Below are 25055 nucleotides of genomic sequence, written 5' to 3' on the forward strand. Positions count from 1 at the left end.
CTTACTTTGGATAGATAACTAATGCAGTAATCCTTCATTTTATCTTAGTTTAAATGGAAGAATTTTCCCCAATTAAATAGTTTTAGGTGAAGATCTCTTACTTTTTCAATTTTAGGTTGCTTCCACACAAAAGTCGTGTCACCTTGCAAAGCAATGCTTTGCTATAATTTTACCTGAAAGATTCCTCATGGAACTAACACTATTTTAGTTAGCAGTACAATTCTCCAGGGCGCGGCTCCATGTTTACAATCAAAATGATTCTGCACTGGAGATAACCTTTTAATTTTAGATTGAAGATCCTGGTAACTGTTTACTGTTGATTCAAGTTGCCACAGGTATTTTTAAATACGTTAAAGCCATTCTTAATTTCACCATATTGATTGCTTTTCTTTCATTGTTATATATATATATATATATATATATATATATATATATATGTATGTATGTATGTATGTATGTATGTATGTATGTATGTATATATATATATATATATGTATATATATATATGTATATATATATATATATATATATATATGTATATATATATATGTATATATATATATGTATATGTATATATATATATATATATATATATATATATATATATATATATATATATATATATATATGTATATATATATATATATAAAACAGAAGGCAAATCTTATTAAACCTAGCAAAGATTACGTTTTAATAATAAGTGCTCAACCTACTTACTTTTCCTTTTTTTGTTAGTTTGAAATGTACCATATTTTTCAGAGTATAAGATGCACCAATGTTTTGAAGAGGCAATTTTTTTTAAAAAAAAGGCTTTTGCATTCTGCAAACCTCTCCAAAACTGCCCATTTTTCACAAAAACGGACCCGTTTTCCCTCCAAAAAAAGGCATGAATAACCTTTAGGGGGCTTGCAGAGTGCTCCTAGGGGGTGGACCCCCCAAAAACGAGCAAAAAATGGGCCCGGTTTTTGTCCAAAAAATTGCATGCATAGCTTTTAAGAGGCTTATAGAGTACTCCTGGGGCCTGGGGGGGGAGGGCAAAATTGAGCAAAAAACCAGCCCATTTTTCACTCATTTCTGCCCTCCCCAGTCCCCAGGAGCTCTCTGAAAGCCTTCTACAGGCTCTGCACGGCCATTTTGGTGAAGGGGGCTGGGTTTGAGAGGCAAAAAAATGCTCTGTTCAGTGTATAAGACGCACCCAAAATTTCAGCCTCTTTTTTGAGGGAAAAAGGTGCATCTTATACTCTGAAAAATATGGTATATTGGAATAGACTCATTCTACAATAATTCAAGAGTAGACCCATTTAATTATTTTTAATTGGGTACACACCCGTTTCAACTGCTTGCTTTCCTTCTCTTTTTGAATGAAAAGAACTGTTCAAATGTCTAGAAAAGATGGTTTGAAAAATATAATTAAATTATCAAGAGGGTGTAAAGGTATTTCCAGTGCCAAAACTGACAAAAAAATTAAAAAGTCAAGAAGTAAGTTTATATTTGAGTATAGAAAAAGATAAACAGATTTCAAATCAAAACTTTTGTGTTCGTATCTCACACAATAAAATTACACACATGTATGTAACAATGTTAAAGGGTTCCATTACATGAAGACAGAATACATTTAAATCAAGTATGAGATTCTAAAGAGATGTTCACTTTGTGCATTGTAGCCAGTGCTATGTGAACATCAACTGGAAATAATCATTGCAATCCTCTATAAAATGTAAATGAAAAATAGATGACAATTGTAGAGAAAGGGAAGCAATGTGGTCTATTATTAACTCAGCATCATATTAGGAAGTACAAAAAGATAATTCTTTCACTTGATGGCACAATTTTTTAAATAGAAAATGTACTATATAACAAAATCTTGAATTATTTTAGCAATAATTATTCATATTTTCTAACATTAAATATTATTTCTTTTATATACTGAAACAGAATACAGCACATGATTTCCATAGTTTTTGATACTTCAAGTCAATCCAATAATTCCAAGTATTCTTCAATTGTGGATTTTGAGGTTTTTTCCTTTGGACTAACATGCATTCCATTGCTTTTTCTTCTGGGAGAAGCATTTGATTCTTTTATAACAATTTACTAAAGAAAATACATCCACAACACTGGAATGCTAATATGCAAAGGACATAACTTCAAATAAGATAATAATCTGAGTCCAGAATTGCTGCTACGCAACAAAGTATTTCTTCAAGGAAGAGACTTTGTTATAACAGAAACTCCAGAAGAAGGAAGAGAAGCAATCTTATACTGATACTTTTAACTAAGTTTTCCTGTCCACTTAACTACAGTGTTAGTAAATGCTAAACCAAATAAATATCAAAATTTGATTTTGAAAGAGGATATTAGCAATCAAAGTGCAGTTGCAAAAATTGGTATAATTAGCAATGTAGTTTGAGAAAGTTGAGAGGAACAAATTGTTTCTGAGAAATAAAATATAAAGCAATTCTAAAATACAGTACCCACCTACCTCAAATGCTAAACAAGCTCAATATAAATTAGTGCTTGGATGGCTCATCAACAGCCTATAGAGGAGGTCAGGAAGTAAAAAAAATAGCAGCATGAAATAATCTCTCTGTATTGCTGCTAAAAGAATTAAAGGGTGGCAGGAAGTCACCAGGGATTGAGTGTGACTCTAAGGAAATGTTGCTTTAAAAAAAGAAATCCCGTGTTAAACAAATATACTATACAAGCACACTTATATATCCTATTTAAAAGAAAAATTGACCACATTGTGAAAACCTTGCTTATTTCTAACCTGTGTTGTTGTCTAGTGTTTGTTAATAGACTTCTGTTATTTGTAAGATTACCAACCCCCATTTTCTACTTTTAAGGTAATAATTATGTTCCATACCTTTACTAGAGGATTAATAACACCAACATTAGGACTTGCATTAAACACTTTGTTGAAGTTAGTCTCCCTATTGACTAGTTCCAGTTGATAGAATTTTTTGTCATCCTAATAAAGAAAAGAATAAGTGGATATTGTTTTCAATATATTCAATTATGATTATTTAGCTAGGGTGACCAAACTTTATTTACAGAAAAAATCTTCACTTCAAATATGAAACTGTTGAAGCTGAACTAAGATTGGCAACATTTGCTCCATTTATGTAATAATTTGTGGCATTCCTATAATCCTTCTCTATAGTAGCATTAGCATTCTCACTTTGCATTGAGTCCAAAGATTCTGTAAGACAATTTTTGCTCTCCCCTATTGTGATACAGGAAGCCGCAAACGATTCATATTAGCAAATTTGTTATCAGCAAAATTCAGAACACACTTATTAGAAAACACATTAAAATAAACATTGTTTATATAAATGCAAACCAGGAAGGAAAAGATACTCCCCCCAAATGTTTTAAAATTTCAATAGCATTGTGATTTATCTATAATACAAAAGATACAATTTTATAAGTAACATTTCCAACAACTGTTTAATTGTACAAAAAGAGATGTGGAATTGTGTGTGCAGCTTAGATAACTGAGATTAAAACAGAAAGCCACTTTCATTAGATTGTTGCCTTTCACATGTAATATGTATGGAATATTTGACAAAAAAATACTAGCATCTCACATGCTCAAAACAAAGCCCACCAAATTATCTTACAATCAGCTTCTTTATCAGCTGATCCCTCTCTGCAATCAGGTCTTTCAGTTCTGCAATAAGCTGCAGGTCTTCTGGCCTTGGTTCCCTGTTTTGATATTTATCTTCCATTTCTTCTAAACTTTATAGAAGACAAAAGTATCACCAATGCATTAGTAGTGAGTCAAAGTTTAAAGATAATACTGTAAATCCATATTATCAGATTGATTCAATAAATAAATCTATTATATATAAAAAGAGGTATAGATTTATACCTATAAACATCTTTTTGTTGGTTATGCTAAAGAAAATGCTGTCATAATTTACAGTTGAAACAACATAACCTCAATAATAAAATTATAATGAATCAACTAATGAGTGAAAAAGTATCATGCTAACTAAAAAAAAGTTAATATAAGCAGTCAAAACACCACAGAATGAAAGCAGAAATTAAGAAAATTGCAGAAAAGTTCTAAAAAGACAGTGAAGAAGCATTAAAGGAGTGAGTGGAAAAAATCAATCTACAGAAAAATACGGAAAGGCCAAAAACACAGACCCTTGAATTTGTAGAAAGATTAGTAAGTTTTGAATTAACCTTTCAGATTGCTTTCTGGTTTTGGACTTTTATATGGATTCTAACAGACAAGGGTAAACATTAAACAAACTGAAGCTATATGCTGATATGATGGATTCATATGATTAGGTGCATTGATTCTGGAGGCAGTTGAAGAACCAGTTTTCTGATGGGGTTTCATATATATCTGTTCTGACCCCTCCTTTCCACGCCTGTGAATAAACCAGAACACAGGCTTGGATGTTTGCCACTTTAATTACTGAGATAACAAATCCTTTGGCTGAAGGCCCCAACAACTCACGTTCAAGAAAACAACCCAGATAATTTCGAATGAAGCACCGCATACAGTCCCAACGAGCAGACACGGTTGTTTCCTGCAAATGTCCCCTCCCAACGCCTCACCTATAAGCTCTCTTGGGAGGGGCCGATCCACAACCACCTGTGCTGAACCATCTTCTGTGAGTCTGCCTACGTAATTGCTGCTTCTGTTTCTCAGCCCTTCTCAATCTAGCATCAGGGACAAACTGCCTTTGATCCTCCCCACTGCTCCATGGCTCAGGTGCCTCCTGGTGGCCAACCAACCCCTCTAGTCCCTGCTCTGAATCTGAAACCAGCACATCATCCACATCATCCAGGACAGAATCATATGGTTCCTCGCTATCCGACTCCCATCAGGGGATGGGAGTCGGAGGCACCGTTTTGCGGTGGTTCGGCTCCTACCTCTCCGACCGGAAGCAATGTGTGTTGACAGGGGGGCAGAGGTCGTCCCTGAGGCCACTCACTTGTGGGGTGCCACAGGGGTCGGTCCTCTCGCCTCTTCTGTTCAACGCATATGTGAAGCCGCTGGGTGAGATCATCCGTGGTTTTGGGGTTGAGTACCATCTTTACGCTGATGATACTCAGCTGTATATTTCAACCCCAAACCACCCCATCGAGGCTGTCGAAGTGATGTCCCGGTGTTTGGAAGCCGTCGGGGTCTGGATGGGGGACAACAGACTCAAACTCAACCCCTCCAAGACCGAGTGGCTGTGGTTACCGGCACCTCGGTTCAGCCAGCTGACTCCATCGCTGGCCATAGGGGGCGAACAACTGTCCCCTGTGGAGCGGGCGCGCAATTTGGGCGTCCTCCTTGATGCCCGGCTGTCAATGGAGGACCATGTGGCAGCCGTGGCAAGGGGGGCGTTCCACCAGGTTCGCCTGGTGCGCCAATTGCGCCCCCTACTGGACCGGAGTGCCCTGCGCATGGTCACTCATGCGCTGGTGACGTCTCGCCTGGACTACTGCAATGCCCTCTACATGGGGCTTCCCTTGGGACGCATCCGGAGACTGCAGCTAGTTCAGAACGCAGCCGCGCGGGTTATTATGGGACGTACACGTTACTCCCACGTAACACCTCTCCTGCGCGAGCTGCACTGGCTACCTGTGGCCTTTCGGGTGCGTTTCAAGGTATTGATCACCATCTTTAAAGCGCTCCATGGCAGAGGACCTAGTTATCTGCAGGATCGCATCCTACCACATACGTCCCTGCAACCTATCCGCTCACACAGGGAGGGGCTCCTCCTGGTGCCGTCTGCTAGGCAATGCCAGCGGGCGACACCTAGGAGTAGATCCTTCTCTGTGATGGGCCCAACCCTCTGGAATGACCTCCCCCCAGACATTCGAACTACCACCGACCTCCGTTCCTTCCGGCAAAAGTTAAAGACTCACCTATTTCAATCAGCTGGCCTGGCACTTTCTTAGTTTTACCTCCCAGGGATTTATTTTATTTTAGGGTTTGGGGTTTTAATTGTGATGTTTTTAGGTATTTATTTCTTAGTACAGCCTATCTCCCCCTCCAAATGTATTTTAAATGTAGCTTAAATGTATTTAATTATTATGACTGGTTTTATTGTATTGACTGTACACCGCCCCGAGTCCCTTTTTGGGAGAGGGACGGTCTAAAAATCTAAGAAATAAAATAAATAATAAATAAATAAGTCCGTCAGCAGCTCAAACGGATCCTGCTGGACCACAACATACATCTACTTATCTATCTATCTATCTATCTATCTATCTATCTATCTATCTATCTATCTATCTATCTATCTATCTATCTATCTATCTAATCTCTCTCTCTCTTTCCCTCCCTCCCTCTCTCTCTCTCTCTATAGATAGATAGATAGATGAGAGAGAGAGAGAGAGAGAGAGAGAGAGAGAGAGAGAGATCAGGTTTTTCCCCAAGTGCTGGAACACATTAGAACTGATTGGTGTCAAGTTTTTGTGGCTTTTAATATTTTAATCGGCTGAGTTTTATAGTTTTAAAATGATTTTATATGTCTTTTAATTTTTAATTGGTAGCTGCCCAGAGTTGGTTGAAAGATGGGAGGCCATATAAATGAATAGGGTATATAGTCTGAAAGCTGGATTTTATCCTCTCAAATGACTTTAATAGCTGCAGAAGACCTTTTGCCAACTTGCTCTGTGGCCCAATGGGAAGATAGTTTAGAATACAGTATCTGGCTCTATTAGTGTCAATTTATGAATCCCAGTTGATGCAGAGTATGCAAGAGATGTTCAGATTGTATTATGCTAAATATATATTAAATATACCAATTGCCTTTTTCTTACAATACATAAATTTGAAATTTTGCTTTGGTTTTAAAAGTTCTTCATAATTTTAATCAGGTTTTCTGACGATTACCAGAATTTATAAAAGTTGTTAACCCTATCTTCTCAAGCTTAATCTTAGAACATCTTAGGGTCACTACTACATAGCATATTTTCTATCAGCCGGGCTCATACAGTAACAGAACTCTTTTATTCCCTAATTACAGACAGACTATATTTGGAAAGTTTAAAAACTTTTATGAAATACTTTTATACTTCATTAAATCTTCAGCTTTTATTTGCGGTCATGCCTCCAAAGTTACTGCTTTAAGATTGGGTTATTATGTAGTAAAACTAATTTTGATTTCATTATATTTTATGATAAATATTATTATATTCAACAAAATCTTCTATCCTCTCCTGAAGAGGCAGTTTAGATCAGATTCCCCAACCCTTGGGACGTGCAAGCGACAAGCAAGTGTGTGAGTGCACGAAGCTCCATTTGCGCAAGCGACAGGCACACACAGAAAACCATCCCCTCTCCCCTCAGCTCTAATGCTACCAATCTGCAGAACTAGAAAGGTTGGGAACCGCTAGTTTAGACTGTTATTCTTACAGAAATCTCTATGCTTCTTTATTACAAGAAGCAAAACTTAAATAGAAAAAAGAATTATTTCAGGCAGTTTGTCAGTTCAAATTTCATTACAAATGGAATCTTACCATTTTAAAAGAAGCATACCTATACAAACAGCTATTTAACTTTGCTTGTACATTATTCTCTAAGATTCAGACTCAGATGAATAAGAGCTGGGTAAGAGTTTACAATCTATTAAATAGTCCTTGCACTGTAAAGATATCCAATAATTATTAGTAACCATAACACTTGAGAATTTTAAAATGTCCTTAGTTGCATTTTTTCCCAAAGACATATTTTTCTCCAACAGTAAAAGTATCCAAAAAGATATGTGAATGTAGACTATTTTAAGATGACAGTGCTTTATAATTGTGAAAGTAAACTGGAAACTTAATTAGAAGACATAGGTTCAGTGTAATGAAATTGACATTACAAAGAGAAACATGAAACACAGAAATATAAGGATCATACGGTGGCATAGATATTTGTGGGAAGACACAGTTAATTAAAACCATTAATATAAACAACATTATGTTATATGGGAGTTATTAGTTTTAAAAATATTGCATCAATTTAACCAGAGGCACAAAAATAAAATAAGAGGCTTACCAAGCATCTTTAGTGTGATGTTCAGTCCTAATGAAAGGATGTATTAAATGGTGGTTGTTTTTTTAAAAAATAGCTGCCCAACTCATTCTGTGATTCTGGATAGCTTACAAGGATAAAATCTTAATACCAAAACAATACCACTCCCCCCGCTCCCCAGCAATAACAATCATTCAAGCCTCTTAATTGGCTCCCTATCACTCTTGGGTCTCTAGGCCTATTGGCAGAACCATATCTTCAGGGCCTTGTGAAAGACTCTAAAAGTGTGGGTCAATCTTATCTCTGCAGTGATAAGGGAGGAGCCACCATGAGGAAGGCCCTTCTTTATCCTGCTAGATGGACCTCCTTAGGAGAGGGGACCATAGCTTTTCCTGCCTCCCCATTCTAGTGGATCCAGTAGATATGACTGGGAAAAGACGTGGTCTCAAGCCATGTAGGATTTTGAAGGTGACAACCAACATCTTGAATTGGACCCAGAAGCAAATCAGCAGCCAATGCTGCTCCCGCAGGAGAAGTAACACGTGCAAAATTAGGCTTGCAAAAAACCATGCCGGCTGCTGCATTTGGGAAAGTAATTGAAGTTTCCAAATACTTTTTAAGAGTGTGTAGAACTGTTTGAACTGCTTCATCTAGCTGACCTAACAACTGATTGATTTTATGAGAATGCCCATTGTCCTTTTATTTTGTATTGGCTTCCAATACTTAATATATTACAAGGGTTAAGTGAAAGTATGAATTGGATGTCTTCTTATTTTTTCCCATGGGTTCAATTCTGCATGTTTGTTGACATGGTTGTCAAAGATAACAGATACACTAAGCTTCTCAGTTATATGTACTTTTACAAGCCTATGCCTCTCCAGTATCAATTGGAAACAGATAATGGTTATATATTATTCCACTCAAACTCAGCCCGTATATGAAATTGTTCAAGGTAGTAAAACTTACGAAACTTGCAAAGCTGAATTAATTTCCTTGAGCAGCTCTTGGGTTTTATTAAAATCTGCCAGCATACTTTGTTTCTCTCTGATGTGGTCAGCTGTCATAACATCCAACTCTTTCTCATGTTTCTTGCTTAAATCTTGTTCATGTAGCCTGTTTCATTTTATGTTAAAAACAGTTATTCTTATGTCAGTTGGGTTCATTAATGTTGATATTTGAAAAGGCTTTGTGCAGTGATACTGATAATTGAAAAATTATTACTATTTCTCCAACCTTTAGCTTATTTTTATAATTTTTTTTCATCTCCTTTAATGCTTTAATAATGAAAAGCAAACAAAATTCGTTTAATTAAATGGTCAAAATAGCTTTTTTCACTTGCTAATGTCTAGAATAATGTGCAATCCCAGCCTAAATGTATTTTTACATTAATTAATATTAGATTTTGATGAGTACAGCAGTTTGAATTTGAGTACCTAAAATATTCAATGTAAAGTTAAAAAAGGTTATTTATCAGCTTTAGGAACTGCATTAATTAGAACGTGTTACCTGACATCAGAAATACTCATACCTAATTTGCTGATTAGATTCGCTACGTATTCGTAGAATTTCCTTCCCTTTGAACTCCAGTTCCTTAGTTAATGCACTTATGTTCTCATGCAAAGCAAGTATTTCCTTATCCAATTCTGATATATGGTGGTCTCGATGCCTCAGGTCATCCTGTACATCTGATATTCGGCACATAAATTCTTTTTCCTAATGAGCAAATATTAATAATCAAAGAACACTTTGTAATAGTTCTGCATAGTGTATTCATTTCTGCAGAAAAAAACATACTCAGTTTTTTCATTAAAATATTTCTATTTCCTTATTAGTAATTTAGATTGTATTTAAAAACAGAATATTTAAATCACTGGTGTTCAACCTTTTGGCTTGCCTGGGTTGCATTGAGTGGAAAGGAATGGTCTTGGGCCACATATAACATATATAATGTAGTTAATACATATGCATCACATAATACTGTTAAAAGTTTACAATCTTGTGGGGCTACTTTACTAGCTGTCCAGAATCATATGCAGCCTGTGGGCCATGGGTTGTACACTCCTGATTTAAATGACAATGTATCTTCCTTAAATTAGGGGATTCTTGTCTTCTCTTTATTCCTCTTCATCTGTGAAAAATCAAATATAAAGTTAAATGGAATACTGAATAAGAATTATGAGATTGCAATTGAGTTTGGAGACTGAGTTGTGCTTTCATCTTTTCAGCCAACACAAGCACTTCCTTCCTCCCCTGGACCTAGAGAGACTACTAAGACTGATCTCCATTTCAGGTTTTCTGTTATTTGTCCAGAAGGTTTGGTAGTGTCTACAATTACTATATTATCTTTGTTATGATGTCTTCACCTTTATTTAGCACCAAACCATATTTCAACGAAGATGTTTAGATCCAGACTTGTTCTTCTGTAAATAAAATAGCTGATTTGAACTAAAGTTCTCTTTACTTTACTTTTACTGCCACAAGTGGTTCCTAAAATTAACAAATAATACAGATTTCTCCTGCCACCCCCAATCTCTTTCAGGGAAACAGAGGGAGTAGGGGGGAAACCACCTATAGACCTTCTCCTGTAGAAGCATTCTATGAGTGAAATTTCAGTCATAAATGATCAGGCTTTAAGCTTATAGACATTAGTATAAAATATACAGTGCATTTTGGAAGATGCTGGTTTAAATTATTGTGGACTTGCTGCTGAAAGAGATAGATTATACCAAGGATTACCATAATAATTGGCTGATATTTGAGATGCTTGTTCAATTTAATTCTCTCATAATGCTTAAACAGCACTCTCCCCCTCTTCCCCAATTGTCTGTTTATTTTTCCCCTGTGTCATTTTTTACTCTCTCTTTTTTTCTTTGTGCAACTATCTTATCTCTTTAATTCATCTACATCCTGTTTTAATCTTTATTACTGAAGAGAGGGAATGGAATGTTAGTGGGTAGACAATGAATGGCTGAATGGCAAATGAAATATAAATTAATAGAATAGTGGGATTGGTATCCTAGATTGATAAAACAAGGAAGCAGGCAGTGCATAATGGAGATGCAGGTTTTTGATTTGGGTGGATGGGTGGGTAAGTGGGTGGGTAGACAGATAGGCACACAGCAATAGCAATATCACTTAGCCTTACATACCGTTTCACAATGCTTTACAGTTCTCTAAGCGGTTTACAGAGTCAGCATATTGCCCCCAAAAATCTGGGTCCTCATTTTACAGACCTTCTGCAATTTGTGATTTTCAATTTTTATTGGCAAAGTTTGGGAAAATTTTATTGTCAAACATCTTCATTTTCTAGTTTGATAATTTGCTGCTGTCATTTAATTCTGTTACTTATCTTTGGAATAGTAGTTTAAAAGTGCCTTAAAAGACCAGAAAATGTCCAAAGAAATACTGGACAGATGATGTAACTCAATTCAAATGTGTTAACTGGGAAATGACTCAAATACCATATATCAATTTTTGATCAAATAGCTTTTTTGTTACTTTTTGATCAAAAAGATAAAATAAAGGTCAAACACTTATGCTTTAGTTTTAAATATGCTAATAATCTTTAGGGCATAGAGTATATATACCTGATGCCTGCTGAGTTCTATGCTTCGTTCAAGTTCCATTTTAGCTGCTGCTACTTCTTGCTGATGATTGTGCCTGAGATGATCAATTGCTGCAGCATGTTGGTGATTCAGTTCAGAGCGCAAAGAAGCTGAGAGATACAAATAAAGTATTTTAAAAATACTTCACAAATATTTATTATTTTTGATGGGTATATATATTATTATCGTATAGTGAATGCATCACATATACAGTATATTTAAAATGGCACAATTTGCTCACTGATTTCCCTACTATTTCCCAGCCATTGGTGGGAAAACCTTCTATAATAAGTGTATTACCCTGACATTCATTAAGAATACCACAATTTGTGTCTTCCATATTTATAGTATTTGCAATGCACACTTTCAATTTATTTTTGTTGTTCAAAGTTTGATGTTGCTCAAGCAAGAAAGTAATTTCAAAATGTGAAGTAAAATTGTTTATATCCAAGTATGTGAACTTCGTATAAAAGAATTGTGTAGAGAACTCATGAATTTGGAAGGAATCTCATAAAGGCAAAATACCAGAATAAAGGATGACATATTTTTAAATTTTTGCTTTATCCTTATTACCTGGATATTATTAGACCAGAAATATAATTTCTATTTCTGGAAAGAGTGCTCCTTTTTCAGGGAGTCATACTATTTTCCAGGATAGTATAACATAATAGTATTACATAACATGTATATATTTTATGTATGTATATTTATAAGACTTACAACTCAGTATTTTGTACCATGCACATTCAAAGTAGCAAGCAAATATTTTCAAAGAACATCATTTACATATTCCAAAAAGAGAAACAAAAATAATCCAAAGAAGATAATGATGATGATAATTAAAGCCAATAAAGAATGTTTGTAGATAAGGGTTGAAATGAGGGGTCCTTGGTGGTCTCTGACCTTGGTTATCTTGCAGACATTTCATTACCCAAACTAAGTAACATCATCAGTTGCTAGTCCTGATGACGTTATCTAGTTTGGGTAATGAAATGTCTGCAAGAAAACAACCAAGCTCTGAGAGATAATAATAGCAACCAGATAAGCAAATCATAGGAAAGTATATTATATCACCCGTGAAAGGCTCAAAGAAACATTATTCGTTATCTTCCTTTTAAGCCAGTATTCTCTTTTCTTTTCTAATATTCAATTTGATGACATTGAACAATCACCACTACTTCTTTTAGTGATTTGTTTCTCTGAAATTTTAAATACTGCATTGTATTTTTGCAAACCTTGAGTTTCTCCAATGATGTGGATACTTCTCCCTAATTTTTTATGGTCTGATTTTGCTCTATTTCTGTTGAAATGAGGCACTGATATTGATAGTGAAAAAAACAGATATAAAGATAACACTAAAGAAACTACTATTATCAAAGATAATGAAAAAGGAGACAGGAATATAGCCCAGAATATGAAAACAGAACACATCTATCTAAAACACCTATGGAAAAGCTTTGTTTAGCCAGGCAGAATCTTATGAAAAATCTCAAGCAGAGTCATCAACTTGATTTAAGAGATGATAAATCATAACAATTGTAAAGACTGAGTTATAGTATCATATTTATATTATAAACTGTGAGGTATTAATTGCCCTTCAAGGAATACCTTGAGGAATGCTATTTTTCATCTTAAAAACCTACATGGTTTCAAAGAGAGATCCAACCTAAAACTAAGAATGAATTTCCTGATAGTGAGAATAATTGACCAGTGGAACAGCTTGCCTCCAGAAGTTGTGGCTGCTCCATCATTGGAGATTTTAAAGAAGAGATTGGACAGCCAATTATCCAGAATGGTATAGGATCTCCTACTTGAGCAGAAGGTTGGACTAGAAGACCTTCAAGGTCCCTTCCAACTCTGTTATTCTGTATTCTGTACTCTGTATGTCCTCCAAACAGGAAGTTGCAGATGATCTAGGAAAGGCTGGTCGATTTCAAAAAGTTTTTGACATTGAAAGCCACCAAACCCTGTAAACTAGCTTGAAAGTCAGAAAAACAGTCCATAAGAAGACAATGGCAAACCATTTCTGTATTGTTAGCAAAACTAAAGCCAAATTCCTACATTGTTGTGTATCAGGGAGAAAATTATATCTGCCCTCTAAATCAAAGCTTACATTTTAAATTGTGACATGAAAGTACAGTACAGTACCAAGCATTGCTTTCCCTTCGTCTTCCAATTCAAAGCGAAGAGTCTGCACTTCCTGCTCCATTTCTATTTTGAAAATATCCATAGCTTGTCTGTGTGCATCTTTCACTGCTTGAAGTTCTTCTGAATACTTCTGTTGCAAGTGTTCCTCAAGTTCCTATGAGAAGTAAATCAGTATGAGAATATTCTTACAATGAAGCATATAAAATTGTTTGTTTTTATCTTATGGAATTTTATCTGTAGCTTCCCTATCTTATGCAGTAATTCACTGTACTCTGGGTGCTACTTAGCAAAGTGGTTTGGTTACAAGACAACTGTAGACGAAAATCGGTGAGGGTCTCTTGGATGTTCAAAATAAAAATTAAGTATTTAATTAAAATAATGTTCATGTTTCTTTTTTTTTATGGCCTTTCATTTGAAAATGTGTTATATTGCCAACCCCCATTAAACATACCTTTTGCTCTTGTTCTTTTGTTTCTTCCATGCTCTGAAAGGCAAGGATATGTGCTTCTTTCATGGACTTATGTCTCTGTTGATGCTCTTCCTCCAGTTCTTCAATTTCTTGAGTCAATCTCTGCTGCTCTTGACTAAACTGTGCCTGCAATTGTTGCATTGTGTTCTGAGACTGTGAAAGCTGCATTTCTAGGTTTTGCTTTAGCAGAGTGATCTAATTCACAGAAAAGCAAAATGACACAGAAATATCAAAATAAAATTCTAATTAAATGTATGCATAGATTTTTTAAAACTAAGATTAATTTTGGAAAAGTACAGAAATCTATAAATATGTTACTAGTCCACTGAACAACTACAATCCGAGTTGCAGTTTGAGATATGAGAGGAAATGTACAATGTACACAGAAATTTTGTATCTTTTTAAACATCGCATCCTTATCTTCTGGCATATGTTGTTCAACACATTTCTTTTACGAAATGTTCAGGTATACATTATAACATGAAACAAACATGATACAAAAGATAGGAGAACTACTACAAAGATTGCCACTTTGCATTCTATAAACTGCCTCTCCCTAATTGTCCGTGACATGCTCAGATATCTAAAAGTCAAGTTCAAAGCACTCAGACAGTGTCTTTTAATATCTAAAGCTTGTTAGTCAGTGTTACAGAAAGTCTTCTTAAAAGTACAAAAAGATTGCTTCATAAAAATAATAGATGAAAAATCTTCAATACACTTACTTAGGCAGGAATTCTAATGAACTCAATTGGGTTTACAATCTTATTTTTGGATTCTAGAATAAATTACTAATAATTTTAAAGAAATTAATATTAGACTTTTATATTACCTCTAGAATTGTTTAGGACACTGAAAAAGAATAATCATATAGTATATTTAATGTAGTGTACTGCTTAGTGTATTCAACTATGGACTGACAATCAGCTTCAAATTGCTATTTAGACATGTTGCTCAGTTGACGGTACATCTGGTATTATCTGACAATGAAACGCACCCCACAAGCATATCTTTACAGTAAAGCAGTAGAAGTACTATATACAATGCCTTAAACTCTGGAAGGAAAGATAATATATAATCCTCCTAATTTGTAATTCCTTATTTCCATATAATTTTGTAGCTTAACCCACACTTTTCTATGGTAGATAATTTACTAAAACTCAGTTATAAATTGAGTGATGTGCTATCTATGCACAGTAATGCACAGATCTTACATAGTATTTTCAGGATGGGAAGTTCATATTAGAGATTGAGATTAGGAGAAAATAATAGTACTGCAGGTGAGATCAGAAGGAAGAGCTATACTGCTTTTAGATCCAATTGGCATTCTTTCTATCAAAACCACATTACACTACAATAGTGTGTAATGTTCCAATATTACTATAATATCATATTGGTGATATTGTCACTCTCTGAATAAGTTCACATAAAGTAATTATTAGTAAAGACCACAGGCACTATCACTAGTTTTATTCATAGTATATCAGTTTTCAAATAGCTTAACTGTAGAGCAAACTGATTAAATTTAGTTCTTTTGATCAGTGCAAACATTATACTTCATTGGTCTGTAAATATTTATTATGCAGATCATAATGTCAAATAGTTACAAGAGTATTATTTAACACAGATGAACTCACAAATAATTCAGTGAAGGTACAGATACCCTGTATATAGATGAAAGAATTAATACACAAGTTAATTCAGATTTAAGATTTCTATTGTGCTTTCATTTACATGATAACATAAATGCTAAATGTATTACACCTGTGCAAAATTTTTGAAGGCACTTTTGTCAAATGCAATAGTGTGAACAAAGAATTCATCATTGAAATGTTGAGGTAGCAGTATTCTCAGGAGGATGTGGGTACTCTAAGGGCTTTGTCTTCACATGTCTATGCATGCAGAACTGCTTTACTTTATCAGCGGTCCCCAAAGAGGTTTTGTCTGGAGATACCCATGCACAAACCATCTTCCTGAGAACACAGCTGCTTCAACACAACAGAGGCTCATTGCTTTGGGCAATGTGGAATTCAATTACCCCCTTGACCTATTTGTGCAGTAGAAAAGCATTTATAACAAATTCAGTACCTTCTGTTAGATGTTGGATAAATGTTTGAGTTTCCTTCCACCATACAATTTTCTTTTATAAAATCTTAGAATTATAGGATCCACTATAGCAGGAGTTCTCAATCTTTTCTCAATGTATTGTAAACTGCAGTGATTTTCAATATCTATACTGCTGAAATTAGCACAGAGAATGAGATATATGGATTATGACAAATTTGTTATATGCCTGGTTCGATGGCACCCTCAGAAACTTAACATTAGAGCATTTCAGACAGAAGATCATCCAGCTTCTACAGCTGGAAACAATTTTGAGCTAATGGCTCCTTTGGATTCTTGATTTTAAAAAAAAACCTGTCAAATTGCTACTGTACAGTGTATATTATTTAACTGCTGTAGCACTTAGAGCAGTTTATATTGGTAGTCCATCACCATAAGAAAACTGCATGGTAGAACTAGATAGTTTTCTTGAAGCAAGGAGGAAGAACAAAATCCATATATCGTGAACATTTTCCAAAGTCAAAAAGCCTGAAGGGTAAAGGGGTACTAGTCTTGTTTCTCTTTTATTCACTCTTCTATGCACCCTGCTGTAAATCTCATTGTTGAACAAAAATGGAAACAATGGGTTTTAAAAACAATAGGATTTCTTCAAAATCCTAGATCTCTGCTATGGAGGCCTTTGAAGAAATGGAATCTCTGGAAATTTTAAAGTTAATATCCCTTTAGTAAATGAATCTTCTGGGAAATTGCCTCCTAAAATCCAAAAAATACCTTGGGATGCAATACATAGCTATTGTAGAAAAGGTGTGGCTTTTTAATGGTAGTACTGACAGCTATAGCAAAAGTATACCCATGCCTAATCTGATGCATTTTCCCCAATATTTGAACGTTGAATTTCCAAACACAACAGAATACTAAAATTCTTCACATTGTTTAACTATGTTCACCACAGAAGCTGTGTTCTATTCTACCCAGAACTGAATAAGGCTTTAATAGAAGTCTAATCACACAAATGCCCCATTATTTTTTTCCCCTTTGCCAACGATCCATATTCACTTGGTGTTCCACAGCACTAATCAGGATTATGCATGAATCATGTTCTTTATAAAATGCCTAATAGCAATGTATTAATAATAAAAACTGCATACAGTATTACTGTAACAAGCAACATATCTTATTCTTAATTAATGTTTTGCTGGAAACAGAAATCCCCCATTCTCCCACAAAAAAATCACATTCAGCCCCTTTAAATGTAAAGATATATTTAATGTGGAATGCAAACTTGCATGGAATAAACCATTTAACCAAAGAAACAATTTTATAAATTTATTACTCCCTTTTGAAAAACAGGAAAAAGGATGACTAAAATTTGTGAATCTACATGAAATATTGATATTTGCCCAGAAATATTCCCAGTGGTACTGTTATATCTGTGAAAAATGCTTTACTCTCACAAGCTTGGATACCAAATGTTTGCCAATACCTTTAACTCTAATCTTTCTGCAGCTGTATACATCACATCCTAATAAATTTCTCAAGGTCAGTTTTAGGGAGATAATCGTGTCAAGGAGATAAAACAAATAAGAGAGACTGACAAAAAATAGATATGAAACATGCAGTGTATCAAATTAATTTAACTTGGTTAATCGTGTTGATATTTTGAATACAGGTAATCCTTGGCTTCATTTAGTGACCATTCAAAGTGACAACAGCACTGAAAAAAGTGAGTTATGACTATTTTTCACACTTACAACCACAGAAGCATCTCCATGGTTATGTGATCAAAATTCAGATGGTTGGCAATTTACTCATATTTATGGCAGTTGCAATAAATCCCAGCATCACCTTTTGCAACCTTCTGACAGGCAAATTCAATGGGGAAGTCGGATTCATTTAACAACCATGTTACTAACTTAATAACTGCAGGAATTCACTTAACTGTCTCACTTAGCAATAGAAACTTTGGGCTGAACTGTGGTCATAAGTCGAGAATTACCTGTACTGACTTGGGTTAGAAATGCATATTTTAATGTTTTTCTTATATATTTAACTTAACACTTTAATTTTTAAGCCAAAAACAGAAGTGTAAATGTATTTAGTGGCCAAAATTACAAAACAGTAATATCTTGCCATGCTATTGGAATGTTTGTTCTGATTTTGGAACAGTATGCTGAAAGTGCTATGGCTTTGAAATGGGCCAATTCCGATTTCCATTTCAAGATTAGATTATTTTTTAAAATCATTTAGAAGTTGGAACAATTGTTCCAAAGTTTCAATCACAATCTTTTTTGCCCCACTCTAGTCACAGGCATAAACATAACATTAAGAAAATGCTATTTTCTTTTTTCCCAACCCGCAACTCAAACAGTTATTTGCACCACTAATTGAACGCATACATGTATCGTAATATTTTTGATTTTTTTTACCAGAATTGAACATTCATATGACCTAATACCTTGCTTAAAATTGAAAGGCTGCCACAATAAATCTTCTTGATATGTATATGCTACTTTTAAATTATAAGTCATTATCTCAAAGTGCAAGCCATGATTATAATCTTCTCAAAAATTACAGCCATGGAGATTGCAATCTTATACCTCCTAATCTCTAAACTCAAAGTTTCTTATTTTTAAGGAAACATCTATAGGATTGCACCAAACAGAAAAAAATACCAGCAAATCTATGATACTGTAGTTCAAGAGATATTTTGCATTACCAAAAAGTGGCATATTAAAGGAAGTTGCCCGTAAAATATTTGCTACAATAATTGAATATCAGAAGTCCAAGATTTATAATAGTTCATCCATAACTGAGTCGCATTAGTTCATGCTTTATAAAAAGGCTATGTAATTTGCAAATATATTAGCTGCAAGCTTCTTTTCAGTATATAGAATGACTGATATCTGATAGCAAATATGAATACAGACATAGTGAAAGCAGGTCACAGTTTTTTATGAAAATATGTAATCTCTTTCTATAAATATTTTAATTATTTTATTTCAAAGGGTTAGATTTTAAAGCAACATTGCCCAGTATGCAAGCTGAAAATTAAAGGCATGCCCTTGCGTACAAACTGTAAGTGCAACTCACTTACATTGCTGATAGATTTATGCAAAGCTTCACCAAGATAGTGCCGCTATGAAGAAAAGATCACAAGAATAAAAGAAATAATTCAGAAATAACTAAGAAGATGGAATAAAAAAGGGGCAGTAAAAGACAGAACATTCATATTGATATGATAAAGGAAATATGTTGAGAAAAACTAATATAGAACAGTTTTGCTATGGTTTTATAAATCTTCTGAACACTTCTAAAAATCTACTTAATAAAAATGTTTTGAATCTTTTTAAAAGATAAAAATCAGAAATATCTAAATTATTTCAGAATTATATACAGTTTCTAAATGAAAGTATTTTATCTTTTAGCCCAAATAGTATTCTGCATAAAATTTAATAAATAATTTCCTGAAAAATTGGCAAATATATTTGTTAGCATAGCTGTTTAGATATTTTTTTTTTTTGGGGGGGGGGGTTCAGCTACATTTTTCAATACTGAACATATACAATTTTTTACTTCTAAAATAATTTTGCATCATAATTTACTATTACCAATACCAACTTAATTCATAAATACTTTCTTTCCTTTTTAAATATGAACTTTACTTTATAATATCTACTCCATAGCAAAATTATATTTGAAATTTATTATATCCTGCAATTTATTAAAAAGCTAAAGATGTACTGTCAGCATGTATAAGTGGTACATCACCATATACATTAAATGCAACATGGATATGAGGACCATACTTGTTAAAATTGAATAATGGATAATTTCACTGTTGGATACATGATTCATTCCGTCATTTGTTCTTTCAATCAAATTATTAACAACCTTAAAATGCTTACTGATGTATGATATGATACTTCCTAAATTATTAATTAAAGTTTTATCAGAATCACAATTTACAAAGAGATCAGTTCACTTATTAAAATTATGTACTAATCAAACTACTATTTGTAGCTGCTGAACCAATCTCATAGGAATCGTTAGCTAATAATAAAATTAATTCAGAAAATCTCAGCCACAAAAAATATTCTAATCCAGAAAAACTAGGAGATCTTTGGCAAATGACAAAACCTGCTTCCTTTACTGAAAATGAAATCATTTATGACACCATAATTAAGAAGAAGAAACCACAACTACTTGGTTAAGTAGGCTGATATATTTCCAGATACATACTTTAAAAACCAAGTTCAAACTTTATTCAGTATGGCTGCTCATTTTACTGGACATTCTACAACAATTTCATTTTTTCTTAGTGATGAAAGCATTAATTCTTATTATGCAATGATCTATCAACAGAGTCTTATTTTTGTATCATTGGAAGAATTTCCACCGAATTCAATGGAACAATCCTAGGAATTACTGGGATTGTCCTAAAAGATTTCAGAATTAAAATTATATTTTGCTATTACTTAATTTCTAAAATGTGTAAGTTGAACACACAAATGTACATCCCATATCCTATTCAATCTTAATGTATACATTATTTCTTGGGATTTTAATTTGTATTCAGCTACCTAGTTATTGTTTTCAGTATCTAGCTATGATACGTAATACTAGTAATGGATGAAGCTAATTTACTTCTTTCAGAAAAAGAAACAAAAGGTTTCAATTTGAAATTCTTAAAACATGTGACAGAATAAAAAAAGATACATGCTTCCTCCAGTGTCTGCTAGCAGAAGAAATGTGTGCATCAGCTAACAATTATACAGGTAGTTCTTAACTTACAATCATTCATTTAGTGACTATTCAAAGTTCAGCATTGAAAAAAGTAACACAATCGTTTTTCACCTTTAGGACTGTTGCAGCATCCTTATGATCACATGATCAAAATTTGGATGTTTGGTAACTGACATTTATTTATGACAGTTGCAGTATCCCAGAGTCATGTGATCACCTTTTGTGACCTTTTGATAAACAAAGTGAATGGGGATGCCAGATTCATTGACAACTATGTTATTAACTTAACAGCTACAGTGATTCACAACCACTGTGACAAGAAAAACCATAAAATAGGGCAAAACTGAGTTAATAACTGTCTTGCTTAGCAATGGAAATTTTGGGCTCAATCGTGATTTATAAGTCAAGGACTATCTGTATTGGAATAAGCTTCAATAAATTCCTTGCTTGTCCCTTACTGTGATTTTTGCAACTCTGTAATTGAATATATTGATTTATTTATCTAGAACCTATTAACTTATTTACTATAGATTTTTTTTAAAAATCTGGAATGGTTCCTGCCAGTTTTTTTAAAGTAACACTATACATTGAGCAGAACTTAATGATGTCATAACCTTTATAGGAAGCATTCTAGTGTGCTGGTTGTATGGCACATTCCTATTTTTAATAATTAATTAAACAATATTGAATCATATATTCATAAAGAGAAATCTACACAATTCATATCAAATTTAACAACTATTTTTATCAAATTTTAAGAGAATTAATTTTGCAACAAAAATCTCAGTTCAATAAATCTAAAAGTGACATTAATTTATCAACTAATTATTCTGGTTACCTGATCCAAAAGATCTTCTACTTTTTTCTGCCAGCTATCTCTGGCAGCATTTTTTTCTCTCTCCTTTAGTTGCAAGAGTTGTGTCATTGCTGACTTTTTATCTTCTTCATGCTGAAGTCTCAATTCCTCTCTAAGTTTTGTACATTCCTGCCTAAAAAAGAGAGTCAAAGCTAAAACTTATTCTACTATTTAAAACATTGTAGAAACCTTGTTGAAATGCACAGTCTTGGTCAAAAAATTATTGTTATTAAGCTATATGTTTGTTCCTTTGAATCAGTTTTTGACTCTTGGTGACTACCTGGACTAGTCCCTACAGTTTTCTTCACAAGATTTTCTAAAGTGGTTTGCCACTACCTTTGAGTTAAGAGAAAGGGAATGACCCAAAGTCATTCAACAGGCTTCATGCCTAAGGCAGGACTAGAACATAGGGTCTCCTGGTATTAAGCCAGATGCCTTAACTACTGCACCGAATTGGCTCCTTTTTATTAAGATACACATTTCTTTAAAAGAGAAAATAAATGGAAACAATACTTGCCGAAGATTTTCTGTCCATTTTATTTCCAGGTCACGAGCCATTCTATCGAGTTTTAATTTTTCTTCTTCCCTCATGGTTACAATCATTGCTTCATGGTGCTGTCTCTCCTGATTTAATTCCCCCTTAAAATAAAATAAAAATCTATAACAATATTATGCTAAGAAATAACATTAATGCATTTCAAAATGCAGAATTATTAGTATTTTTTCATTAACATGGAAATGTTTAATGTGACTGCCCATTTCAAACAAAGCAAATCTAGGTAGCATACAGCAATTAAATAACACAGAATATAAATAAAATAAAATAAATCATGGTGAATGATAAAATATAATTGTTACAATGAGACCATTATATAGGAAAAATAAATATACAAATCCCAGAAAAAGGAAGAATATCAATCATCTAGGAATGTCTCCAGTTCCCAAAGATTCCCAGGCCTGGTGCCATCCTAGATGGCATCCCAGCCTAAAAGCCAAAATGGTATAGCCCTAGAACAAGTAAGACCCAAAACTATTAAGTCTTGCTGATGTTCAGTTGAAGCCTACCCTGTTCCATTCAGTCCTTCACAAGCTCTGGACACTAAGATTCACCACATCACTTAATTTGCCAAGGGCAGAGATATATAGTTGGGTATAATCAGATTACTGATGATATCCCACCCCATGGTCATGAGTGAGCTCACCCATCGGCTTTATATAAATATTAGAAGGGAGAACACAGAGTCCTGTCTATAACTGTAAGAACAGTTTGCAAAACATTGATATGTATGTAATTTATTTATTTATTATTATTATTATTATTTATTTTACCGTGCTTCTAGACCGCCCCCTCTCCCAAAAGGGACTCGGGGCGGTGTACAGTCCATGCAAAATATATCAAAATACAATAAAAGTTGAATATGTACAGTTGGAATGGAGGAGGTTAAAATGGAATTAAAAGAACTGTACAGAGCCAGTATATATAAATATAAATTTAAATTTTAAACCCCTAAAACACACACAATAAATTAAAAACAATACCCCTAAAATAACCAGTTAATAGTGCATTTGCCAGGAGGAACAGTTGTAATTATGCCAGGCCTGCTGATCGGAACAGGTGAGACAGACCTTTACCCACAGTTTAACCACTATGAAAGATACAATATTTGCTAAATAAAGCCTAGCTTGACCAATATCTTAGCAAAACCATAAACAGAACATGAAAGCAACACTTTCATTTGCTCCTGCCAACTGCTGCTATGGTAGATCTATTGTAAACCCCAAGGTTGCAAACAACTGTATTAGCAAGCATTATTTAATAGAAATATCCACTATGTTGTTTAACACACTTCTAAATAGGCTGAAAACCATTGTCATATTCAAGAAATAAAATAAAATATATTACTCCATATATGGCATGGAAGGTCATATGACCACCTGAGCTTGCCTAATGGAGTGAATACATATGATAGAATTCTGAATTTACCTCAACATTATGCAAGGAGTCAGCGGTTTCTCTTAGTTTTGCCTGGGTTAGTTCTAATTCCTTTTGCAATATTTCTTGGGTTTCTTGGAGGTTAGAAATGTGCCCTTCTGCACTACTAAGGCCCTGCTCACTTTTTTTTAAGACATCCTGTAGATGCTCCACCTATAATACAGAAAGAAAATAATGATTGTTTATTAAAAAAAGAAATTAGATTTGATGAATGTATATTTAGATTCTCAGAACTTATCTTACATTTTCGATCTTCATTTATATATCATTTTAATATACTGAACCCAAAATTAATTAAAACACTGTTCTTAAAACATGTAAAACAAATGAAGACATAATATATATCTAACATTCATACACTATGTATGTAACATTATGTATGTGCTATATGATGCTGGTAATAAATAACATATTTATTACCAGCATCATATGTTCTGATAGAAAATACTAGTGAAAAGTTATATCAAAGTCTGAGGGAAGAAATAGGGGAGGGAATAATCCCCCCAAAGTAAATCCAATAATAATAGTGCATAGCCAGAAAGTATATAATATTAACCACATTTGACAGCAGAAATTCATCTGTAATCTATATACATGTATATGACACTCAGAAATCAAATGCGGTTATATTATCACTTGTAATATTGAATTCCATATATAAAATAGCACTGAATGAGTAGCCTATTAGTTTTGTTAGTGATATAAAATTCTGGCACTAAAATAATGCATTTATTTCTATACATGTGTGTGTGTGTGTGTGTGTGTGTGTGTGTGTGTGTGTGTGTGTGTGTATGTTTGTAGATTTTCATGGGTGTAGGTATGCTGGTCTTGTTGTATTCGGGTCTTTTGCCATGTAAGATTGAGACTGTCTTGGCAAGATCTCACTCGTCATCTTCAGCCTGGTGTTTTCGGCTTAAAGCGTGGTCGGAGCTGCCGATGTGGAGTGCTGGCTTTGTTTCAGTAAGTGGATTGATAGGCTGTGTGGTTGTATCATGATTAGTAGATTGGTGCTGATTGGTCTGGCTATGTGTCCATTGTTGTTTTGTGTTGTTGTAACGGCCTGGGTAGTGGGTGGGGCTCGTTTGTTGACTAGGGCTGATTTCCAGATGTCTGGTAGGTGGGAGGTATCGTCACGTTTATTCATGTTGTGTGGGTGTTTCTCTATTTCGATAGCTTCCATAATTATTCTCTTGTTGAAGTGT

The 25055-nt window shown here is 34.1% G+C and overlaps 1 protein-coding gene across 8 annotated transcripts in view; it reads right to left on the bottom strand.

Annotated features, from left to right (window-relative positions):
• FAM184A (family with sequence similarity 184 member A) overlaps positions 1-25055 on the bottom strand; it is a 52659-nt gene that overhangs the window by 3383 nt on the left and 24221 nt on the right. For 4 of the 8 annotated variants that reach the window (XR_014174409.1, XM_081941715.1, XM_081941720.1 and 1 more), the window contains 11 exons: positions 23845-24006; positions 22374-22499; positions 21843-21989; positions 19356-19397; positions 14183-14395; positions 13732-13885; positions 11566-11693; positions 9507-9691; positions 8945-9091; positions 3624-3741; positions 2867-2971 (listed from right to left, as the gene is read on the bottom strand). Coding sequence is in view for 6 of the 8 variants with exons in the window: in XM_081941715.1 (XP_081797841.1) it covers positions 2867-2971; positions 3624-3741; positions 8945-9091; positions 9507-9691; positions 11566-11693; positions 13732-13885; positions 14183-14395; positions 19356-19397; positions 21843-21989; positions 22374-22499; positions 23845-24006 (1527 nt within the window). In the remaining 2 variants the exon portion in view is untranslated. Of the gene's footprint in view, positions 1-2866; positions 2972-3623; positions 3742-8944; positions 9092-9506; positions 9692-11565; positions 11694-13731; positions 13886-14182; positions 14396-19355; positions 19398-21842; positions 21990-22373; positions 22500-23844; positions 24007-25055 lie in introns of those variants that run through there. The other 4 variants (XR_014174410.1, XM_081941716.1, XM_081941718.1 and 1 more) reach the window with 4 other exon arrangements.

The sequence above is a fragment of the Natrix helvetica genome, assembly GCF_964273705.1.
Source record: "Natrix helvetica genome assembly, chromosome: 2".
Lineage (NCBI taxonomy): Eukaryota > Metazoa > Chordata > Lepidosauria > Squamata > Natricidae > Natrix > Natrix helvetica.